The following is an 11,228-nucleotide window of genomic DNA, read 5'->3' on the forward strand; positions in this document are numbered from 1 at the left end:
TTAAAGATGGACACACAATGGATGAGTGTGGGCTGAATCCACAGTTTTATTTCCCTGCTGCATGATTGCAGGAGGCGCTGCCAAGGGAACATTTGCCTTCAACCCCTAAAAAGTATTCACGTACCTCAATGTCCTTCCCTCAGAGATGAGGGATGAAATAAAACCTGCTTTCATGTCTTGAAGATGTTTCTTGTGTAAAGTACTTTTTCTTCCTACAATAAGTCTCCAGCTGATCACTTTATCTTTATGCCTTTTTCTCATGCTCGTTCTTTGCACCTTTACATGCACCTTTCTACATGCTTGTAGACTGCAGCCCCGTGTGCTCACCTTGGCTGTTGATTGGCAGAAGCTCAGAAGATTATCAGATAATTGCTGCATATATGAATATATACAGAACCAAATGAGCGTTAGAAAGGGAGGAACCGGAATATCAGCTATAATTTTTGTCGTGACCTGAATACAGAAGCCTTTTATATACTGATCAGCCATAACCGTAAAACCACTGGCAGGTGAAGTGCATTGCCTAAGTGGTTGTCCAAGTAGTAACAGCCAATCCAGAATCTTTGATCAATCACTGAGCTCTGTTATTGGCTGCAGACTCTGTGACCACATGGGAAAAATACACGTGAAATACATGGGCCAAAGATGCCCGTGTGAGCCATAAAGTGGCAACCACTTGTGAAAACTTCGATATATATAACTCAAAATATGCAATTTTACTCAATATGAGTCTTTACTTTTATATTACACAGTGCTTTGCTGCGCCATAACAACCGTAATAAACATCTAGCCATGACATCATCCTGTTAACTAACGATGCAATGCCTTGTGCTAAAGAGGGCACCATATTTAACACAGTTCAGTAGAAATAACCCAGTTCTGTAACGCCTAAGACCCCTGCTTTGGTGAGGGATTTGTGCATAACAGAATCGAGGGAAAACCGTGCACTCATGACTGCTACCAGTACCTATCATGTAGGTCTCCCAGGGTGTTGAGCTTGGTATGAGTATCATTGCAGCATCCGAGGAGTGGGCCCACAGCCGAGGAGATAGCAGGGTAGATTGAGGCCTTGTCACGGGGCTCTACCATTTCCTCCCCTGTCAGGTAGCACGGGACTCGTCCAAGTTACTGCTGGGGGAGTTTCACATAGGAAAACCCTAGTAGCAGTTTACCTCAAACTCCTTTAGTCACGGGTGACGCCACTGTTCCGTCCTCTGCGGTTAATCCAGACGTTGTTAATAAAGAGTCCAGGCACAGGGATAACATTTCAGAGCTGAACAGGAAATGGTCAGTTAAGCTTGTTTACTTGAAATAACAGTTAACAGTCCAAACTCTGCACATCAACCATCGGGACACTGGTGCAGGCACAATTAGTAGTGTGACAGGGACAAATCACAGGATGACAGACTAATCCACAGTCCAAGCTATCTGCGGGCTCTGTTTCCGGCCATTGCGGTTCCTCTCACTCTCTCAGTCCTCCAGGTCAATAGCACTCTCAGTCCTCCAGGTCAATATCAGGAAGGCCTGGGTGAATTGGGCCCAGGGCACACACAAGGCAATTGCTCAGCCTCTTCTATCCTGGGGTCCCTTGTAAGACGAGGCACAAATTCTCCTAATCACTTAAAGTCTCCACTCTCTCTTCTGCAAGAAGACTAACTCACAGACTCTGCACCTTACACTAAGTAACTTGCAGAACCTCTTGCAAACACATATATGAAACAAGGTCACATAGCATACAACAAGATACATTTTTCAGACATAACCCAGGCAGTAACCCATTCAGTGCTGCAGAGGTGCAATTCATGCAATATAGAAGACACAGACAACACATAGGCACAAGACAAACACACTCATACTTATGTAGGAGCCAAGTTAACTCTGGGCCACTACATCATCACTTCCAGGACTCCTTGTTCTTCTTTATGCTGAAGATAGTTCTAATGACGTTGGCTGTTATGTTTGGATTTTTTGTCCTGCTGCAGAATAAATTTGGAGCTAGACGCCTCGCTGATGGTATTGCATGATTGATACGTATTTGCCTTTATTTCTTACCATTATTCCTAACCAACTTCATTTGTTGAAATGTATTCCCAAACTTGCAAGGAACGTCCACCATGTAACACTGTTTTCTGCAGACACTCATAATTGTACGGCTCTCCAGTCCTTCAGCAAACAAACTGCCTTCTGTTACAGTCAAATATTTCAAATGTTGACTCATCAGTCCAGAACAGCAGCTGCCATTTTTTCTGCACCCCACTTCCTGTTTTCCTGTATAGTTGAGCTGCTTGGACTTGTGTCTATGTCAAAGGTATGGCTTTTTGGCCACAACTATCCCTTTAAGACCACTTCTGGATGGACTTCTCCAAACAATCAATGGGTATACCTGGGTCTCGATGGTTTCTGCCAGTTCTGAGCTGATGGCATTGCAGTACGTCTCATGATTTTGAAGGGAAGTAACCATGATGTCGGAGATTTATGAAACCTTGGTGATGCAGTATAACTAGCTTGTGTCTTGCTCTGCTTAGTTTTGCTATGGTAAACTGTCTTCCACAACCTCTCCTTTGTAGCTGTTCTTCGCCTGTTTTTACTCTCCTACACAGCCATTTCTGCTTCAGTTAATGACTATATTTCAACATAAATATGAAAATGGTGATCATGATCACCTGTTTGGTATAATTGGATAATCATACACATGACTATAATCCTACAAAAGCCCAAAAAGTGTACCTAGAAGAATTGATGATGTTTTGCAGGCAAAGGGCGACCACACCAAATATTGATTTGATTTAGATTTGTCTTTTGTTCATTCACTTTGCATTTTGTTAATTGACAAAATTAGACTATTAACACTTCTATCCTTAAAGCCATTCTTACTTTGCAGCATTTTTTCCACACCCACCCGAACCTATTTCACAGTATTGTATATGCACACACCATAGTTTTGAATAAAACATTTTTCCATCTTGTGCATAAAAATGTAAACGATAAAGCCAACCATACTCGGTATCCCCACATCCGGTAAAACCAATAAAAAATATTTATCACCTCCACGACTGAGAAAAAATGGAATAGGAAAAGGTGCCACTAAAAGCTATAGCACACCCCACAAGAAGCAAGCCCTCACACAGTTCCATCGGAATGGCAAAGTCATTATGGGTGTCAGCATGCCGAGCAAAGAGCAGTTTTTTTTAAGTAGTAAAACATAATATAAACTATATAAATTTGGTATTATCATAATTGTACTGACCCACAAAGTAGTTAACATTTAATTTTTACTGCACAGTGAAGGCCATAAAATTAACCCCCCCCCCCAAAAAAAAAAGTCTGATATTTTCAATTTTACCTCACTTAAGTTTTTTAAATGTTTTTCAGAATGTTACATTGCACATTAAATGATGTCTCGCAAAAAGCAAGGCTTTATGCAGCTATGTTGTCTGAAAATAAAAGAGTTATGGATCTTGGAAGGCACGGGTGAAAAAATGAATATTGATTCTGTCCTCAAAGGGTGAAGCAAAAACAGAAATGTCAATTCTTGAAGTAAGAAAAATGGACAAGTACCAGGAAGTGAGTAACTCTTGTCGAATGCCAAATTTTAATGGCTAGAAGACTGGGTTAGAGCATCTGCAAAACAGCAGGTATGGTGGGTTGTTCAGAGTAGTGGTTAGTACTTATCAGAAGTGGTCAAATGAAGGACAACTGATTTACCAGAAAAAGGGTTACAAATGCCCATGGCCCAATGTATGTGGGAAGCAAAGGTTAGCTCATCTGGTTTAATCGCAAAGAAAAGCTATTGTAGCACAAATTCCTGAAAAAGTTACTTCTGACCGTGATAGAAATGTATCAGAACATACAATACATTGCAGCTTGCCATGTATGAGGTTGTGTAAGCACAGACTGCTCAGAATGACACTGTTGCCCCAGTCCACTACTAAAGGCTCCTACAAGCATAGGCGTACCATCAGGGTTTGCAATGGCGATCGGGTCCCTGCCTTGAGGGGGCTTAGAGGCTGCCCTCAGCCATATACAAATGCACATTCAGTGCATTACCGGCTGGTCACACTGTTGACCGCACCACAGCAATCACAGTGTGACCAGCTGGAGAAAGCTTAAGCAGAGCAGAGCAGGATGATGATGTCATTGTGCTGCTCCTGCTGTACAGCAGCCGTGTCTGTGTGCCCTGCTGCTCTCCTTACACAAAGAAGTGGTCCAGGCCCCTGGATATCTATGTTTTTCATATCCATGTGTTACGTCTGCTTTGTGCACAAAAGTGCCGCTCCTCAGAACGGACGGAAATATGTCCATTTAAAACTGCAAAGACTCACACGTAGTATTTGCAAGGACCAATTGCACCTCTCCAGGCAATGATGGAAGGACCCCTGTCCCTTACTAATCAGGTAAAGTGGGCTACCCCTGCCTAAAAGCAGGGTGCTTGTCCCAATAAGTTCAGCCCCACTGTCTTCATCTGGGACCTGGCTTTCCCTGATCAGGAACTTGTAGAAGATGCTTTAAACACACATGGTTGGACACGACACTGTTCACACACACACTGAACACAGAACAGGACTGCACAAGAGCACATGTCTGGCCACTTGCACAGACATAACACACGTCACTGTTCACACCTACATACCAGGTTGTGCATACAACATATAACAAGATCCCCACCCAGAGGTCACATGCATACAGATGGTCCACCATAGCCAGTCCAAGTGTCCTCACGCTAGGGGAATACAGAGTCAGCCACCGTGCTGACATATGGAGCAGTGTCAGGCATCACCCATCTGACACACACATGGGACGTCAGATGTCTGGAGGCCGCACCTGCTCAGGGATAGGGAGAAACCTGCGGGCGCCTGCACCTGTGTGCTCACTGTACCACACACTACACACTGCACGCACCCCAGAATACAAGAAGGGGAGGGACAGCGCGTGTCCAGACCGTCTTCACGGAAGGAGACAGGGACACTCAGACAAGCATGCAAACACCACCTCTGAGTGGGATTAACAGTGAAGAACTAAAATGACCAGCAATCTCTCACAAGAGTTTGCTGGTATTTATCTGCAGCAGACCAGGGGGATTGGCTGGTGGAGCATACCACCCCCAGGCAGCTCAATTAACCCCTACCTGTGAAGGTGTGCACAAGAGAACGTGTAGAACCACAAGTCCCAGAAACACAACCATAACACTATGTCTCATATCTATATCTTGCATATGTCTCTAATATCTCTGTTTCTCATATGTCTGTAATCTCTCTCTTATATGTCTCTAATATCTCTCTCTCTCATATCTATCTATATATCTCTATCTGTCTATGTCTCTCACATCTCTCTCATATCTCTGTCTCAAATATCTCTCTCTCATATCTATCTTATATTGGTCTCTCATATCTCTCTCTATATTTATCTATCTCTATCTATGCATCTATCTCTCTAACTATGGCTTCATGCCCTAGGATGGACCAGGATACGCCCGCGAATTTCCGCCACGGAAGTACCGTGTTTAAAATCACGTAATCCGCAGCGGAAATCCAGAAGTCTCCATTAATACTAAATTAACGGAGACCTCCCATGTCGAAAAAAATGCGGTGAATTAGAACGATTTTTTTCCCGCGGGTGGAAATCCAGAATCATGCATGTGAGCATTGAGCTATTAGGTTCAATAGAACCTAGTAGCAGCAGAATTCCGTTGCAGATTTACACTGCAGGAACCGCAGTTAAATTCGTACGTGGGCATTAGCCCTTTCTCTCTCATATCTATCTATCTCTCTCTCTCATATCTATCTATCTATCTATCTATCTATCTATCTATCTATCTATCTATCTATCTATCTATCTATCTATCTATCATATCTATCTTCTATCTATCTATCTATCTATCTATCTATCTATCTATCTCTCTCATATCTATCTATCTATCTCCTATCTATCTTCTATCTATCTATCTCCTATCTATCTATCTTCTATCTATCTATCTATCTATCTATCTATCTATCTATCTATCTATCTATCTATCTATCTCTCTCATATCTATCTATCTATCTATCTCTCTCATATCTATCTATCTATCAATCTATCTATCTATCTATCTATCTATCTATCTATCTATCTATCTATCTATCTATCTATCTATCTATCTATCTCCTATCTATCTATCTATCTATCTTATATCTATCTCATATCTATCTATCTATCTATCTATCTATCTATCTATCTATCTATCTATCTATCTATCTATCTATCTCTCATATCTATTTCTCTCTCTCATATCTATAAATCCATTTACACAGGACGAATGTCGAGCAAACGATGCCCGACACTTGTCCCTGTGTTTTCTTGCTACCCTGCTCCTGGAAGAGAGCTAGCAGAGCTGTCACGCCCACGGAGGGCGGGGAAGTGCAGGAGATTTCTCTCCTCTGGCTCCCCCGCCCTTCTCCATTGTTATAACACAGCGGCTGTTCACTACTGAATGGCTGCTGTTTAAACTGAGCTATGAGCTTCATCGCTCATCTTTTATCCTGAATAAACGATGAGCTCATCGCTTAGTTTAAACAGCGACCGTTCAGTAGTGAACAGCTGCTGTGTTATAACAATGGAGAAGGGCGGGGGAGCCAGAGGACAGAAATCTCCTGCACTGCCCTGCCCCCCTGCTGGCTGCTGCGTGAGCGAGACAGCTCTGCTAGCTCCCTTGCAGGAGCATGGGAGCGAGGAAACATAGGGACAAGTGTCGGGCATTGTTTGCCCGACATTTGTCCAGTGTAAATGGACATTATCTCATTTCCCTGTATATACTGTATATAATTGCACACTTTACACACAATTAAAAAATGCATCAAAAATACATGGGGTTTTTAGTAGTGTATGCAGTTTCGGAAAAATGTTTGTGGTCTTTGAATACTGCATGCAGTTTTTTTTAATGTGTTTTTCTTAATTGTGGTTCAAAAGTACAATGGAAAACATGAACACACCCTAAGGCCACTCTCACACATGTGTTCAGAAAACACAGCTCAAATTCATGGCATTTTTAGCGTAATTTCAAGTGGCGTTTTTGAACACATGGTACAGCACTTTTTAATGTACCCCATCATTGTGATAGGTGCATTAGAAAACTCAAAAACACAAAAATAGAATGGACAGCTCTCAAAAATTGTGGCGTTAGAATCACCGCGTTCGAGCTCAGGTCTGAGTAATTCCATTAAAATCAATGGGAGCATTGTACTGCGGTTAGCACAGTACTTGGGACGTTGCACTAAGGGCTCCCACCAACGTGCATTTTTTAATGCTGCGATATTGCTGCGTCTTTTTAACGTGATTGTCAATGGGACTTTCTAATGTTAAAAATGTGTCGCAAGTTTGTGCTCTGCGATTTTTGTGCGATGAGTTTTTAACATTAGAAATTCCCATTGACAATCACGTAAAAAAAACGCAGCGATATCACAGCTTTAAAAAAACGAAAGTGGGTACGAGCCCTAATAGTGGTAAAAAGCGGTGTGTGTGTGTGAGAGAGTGGCCTAAGGGGCTGCAAACAAATTTTTATGTAGTGCAGGAAATGAGTCATGTTGGAAAGATTATGCCAAAGGGCTAGAGCATGTATGGAAATTTATTTTGCAGCTGTATGCAGCACGATTTAGGTATGGGTACGAGGGAGGTGGCAAGCTGAACTTTTGCACCCTGGCCCCTGAGCCTTTAGCTACGCACCTGTATGCAAGTGTCAGAACTGGACCATGGTGGAAATGGGAATATGTGGTCTGGGCTATAGAATCACATTTTCTTCTACATCATATAGATGGCTGGGTGCATGTTCGTCACTTACCTGAGGAAGAGCTAGCACCAGGATGCACTATGGGAAGAAGACAAGCCAGCAGAGGCAGTGCAATGTTCTGGACAATGTTCTATTGGACAACCTTGTCTCCTGCCATTCATTTGGATGCTACTTTAACAGCTACAGTACCACCTAAACACTGTTGCAGACCAAGTCTACTTCATCCAGTTAATGGCCAGAGCCGTATTTATAACAGGGAATTTGAGGGCACGTGCCTAAGGCGTCTATCTTGGTGGCGTGAGGGGAACCTGCACCATATTTAGCTGGGGGTTTCAATGTTTTGTTAGAGAAAAACAAACGCATGCACAAAATTTTGCCACTCAGGATGTTTTTTTCAACTATGTTATTAAATGGATTTTGGTCAGTTGCCAACAATAAACAGCAAATTAAGGTAAAAAGTGCTATTAAGACAATGCACAGTGTTTAAGTGCTATATCAAGATAGACAATCAAGTTTGTTCATTTTATATCCAGTGGAAGTAAATTGCTGCTGTTAGAGAATTAGAATTTAATGTCATTATAATGAGGCACATCAAGATTAATAAAATCAAAGAATTGTACAATGTTGGTCTTTTTCAAAATGGAGGTTAAGCAATAAAGTTGTGTATGTATTGTGGGGGGATGGGGGAGTTGTTTTTAAGTGTACATTCATTCTGTAGTTTGCTCTGTGTTAAACTGCCCATCTCACAGATTCTTCAATCACCAGGGCTCTGTATAGTAAGTCATATAAACAGTTCATTAAAAATATTAAATTTGCAAAAATTTGCATTAAACACAATATACATGCATCAACAGTCAGCCTTAAAGGGAACTTGTCATAATGTTATATCCCACACTGCTCTAGGTCATATAATGATGACCTTTCGAAGTGTATCCCTCTTTGTCCCCAGTAGAGTAGTATAATTTACAAAAAGAAGTTTTAAAATGCCCCATATCCTACATAAATAAGGCCTCATGCAGTGGACAGGTTGTGCTGGCACTATGACTGTGCGATCGGAGGTGGTAAGCTGCGTGTGAAGCACTGGCAGCAAAAGGATACTGCCCCGGGAGGAAGGACTTATTTTATATTGGAGTACTTCCTACAAGGGAAATCTATTGGCTTTACAGCCTGCTTTGTATTGCTAAACATCCAATACAGTTGTTTGAGACTAAAAGTGCACCTTTAGAAATCAAATGTCTCAAGCACATCTGATGCAACTAATCAAGGGTATCATTAGTTGTGCCAGGTATGCTTGAAGTTAAAAACATCAAATACCTCAACAGGCTAGGGCTTTGTTGGCTGTGATGTTTGATTGCATGTTAGAAAGATTGTTAAGTCAAGTGGAGATCAATGCCTTGCACAAACGGAAAATTATACAAAAAAGATAGTAAAGGCACAGAATATTCCTAGAGATATGGTTGGAAGCATTGTTTGCAAATTCAAAGTTAAAGAAACACTGACTACACCACCTGGATGTGGCAGAAAAAGAATGCTATCACCTACTGCCACCAGATTCCTGAGGAGGCAAGTGGTCAAAAACCCTCGAGTGACTGCAAAAGCAGGCAATGAGGTTTCTATTTGCATGTAAGGTGGACACAAAATGCTAAAGGTCTTCATGCCCAAACTCCAAGATGTACAACTCTACTGACCTAAAGGCACAAGACAAGTTGGCTCCAGTATCGTCAAAAGCATGTAAATAAGCTACAGAAGTTTGAGATTTCTGTTCTGTGGGGTAATGAAACAAAACTGGCACACTTTGTGCTAATGGATCAGAGGTATATCTGGAGGAAGAAGTATAAAGCATATGTTTAAAAGAACACCCTGCCTACAGTAAAGCATGGCAATGACTCAGTGATGTAGCATTTTATCATGCTTTCCCTGTCAAGCATGCATCTCATGCATCACAGTAGGGAGGCACATGAGTAGTCAAGAAGGTATGAGATACATCCCTGTTACTAATGGTTAGATTTCAGGCAATAGAGCAGTTAAAACATCAATTTTTGGTTTGTTTTATTAATTATTAGAGGGACAGACAGGGCAATCTGCCACAAAGACTGCGATAATCGAACAGTGTGTTGTCTTTCTGGCGCTCAAGTTCGACACATTATAGATCAAGTTGACAGATTACTGGGAGGGGCTGGTGAGAACCCAGCGGTCATGGTGCACATTGGACAGGGATCTCTCCCATGATCTGTTTAGACCCAGGACTGTGACTGTAACAAGGGGGCGCCCTCTACGTCTAGAGGATAGAAGGCTTCTACACCGATATTGAAGGGGGTTCTTTACTGTCAGAGCAGTGAGACTATGGAATTCTCTGCCTGAGGATGTGGTGATGGCAAAATCACTAAATGGGTTTAAGAGGGGCCTTTCTTCAATGTAACAATATTACATGTTATAGTCACTAATTATTAAGAAGGGTCGGTGATCCGGGGATCATTCTAATTGCCAGATTAAAGTTTGGAAACAATTTTTCCCCCTCAAAATGATAGAAATTGACTTCTATCTCATGAGGTTTTTGCCCTACTCTGGATGAACATTGGGGGGTATGACCATATTTTTTATTCAGCCTGAAGGCTTATTCACTCGTCTGGATTTGTGCAAGTATTTCCGTGTGTAAAAAAAAAACGAGCCTAAAATGCAACCATGTGAAGCATTGGATTTCAATGGCTTCATTCAGACAAATGTTTTTTTTCCGCATAAAATATACGCATGTAAAAAAATAGAACATACACAACTATTTTCGGTCATATATTTTATATGGCATGTGTAAAGATAGGTCTTGACCTATTTTTTAGTGTGATATACAGCAAGCTCCCATAGACTTCTATGGCAGCTGGGAAATAGAGAGGAGAAGGGAGTTACCCTGTGTACAACGGAGGGAAAAGAAGACAGCGCACCCTAATTAGGGATTATTTGTCATTCTGAGCATTTTATTCCGATCATTGCTTGCCATCACTTCTGTGTGTTTTTTTGCACACATGCAGCAGCACCCTCTGTGAATGGCTTTAAACACGCAAACTAGGGGCTTGGCCAGACGAGCGGTCTTTTTTGCACACCTGTGTGTGGAAAAAATGTGCACTCCACGGATGTGCAAAATGCGTGTGATCGAAACTCCGTGCTTTTTTACATGTGCCCAAAATAGTGTCTGCAGGCCTTCAACAGGCAAAGTTTCATATGCTTGTTCACTGGAGCAGCTGTGCTTGTAGAAGCGCAGCTGCTCCACAAAGTCATCTCATCACTGAACACTGTGACAGCACTGTCACAGTGTTCAGTGATGATGGGACTCCCCGTGGGGATAAAAGAATCCCCTGCTCCAGCTATCACAGCTGTGGCAGAGGACCACGATTCCATCCCATTGCTTTCAATGGGTGCTGCTGCCGTCCCATTTAAGGCAAGGGATGAAGGCAACCTCTGCAGTAATGATTTTCAG

General features: G+C 42.0%; 1 protein-coding gene across 1 annotated transcript in view; it reads right to left on the bottom strand.

Moving 5' to 3' along the window:
• SLC35B3 (solute carrier family 35 member B3) overlaps window positions 1–292 on the bottom strand; it is a 38,799-nt gene extending 38,507 nt beyond the window's left edge. The window contains exon 1 of the mRNA XM_066579340.1: window positions 125–292. Coding sequence (XP_066435437.1) covers window positions 125–261 — 137 coding nt within the window. The 5' untranslated portion in view covers window positions 262–292. The remainder of the gene's footprint in view (window positions 1–124) is intronic.
• Window positions 293–11,228: the final 10,936 nt, after the last annotated feature.

This window comes from Eleutherodactylus coqui, chromosome 9, assembly GCF_035609145.1.
Source record: "Eleutherodactylus coqui strain aEleCoq1 chromosome 9, aEleCoq1.hap1, whole genome shotgun sequence".
In the NCBI taxonomy this organism is placed as follows: domain Eukaryota; kingdom Metazoa; phylum Chordata; class Amphibia; order Anura; family Eleutherodactylidae; genus Eleutherodactylus; species Eleutherodactylus coqui.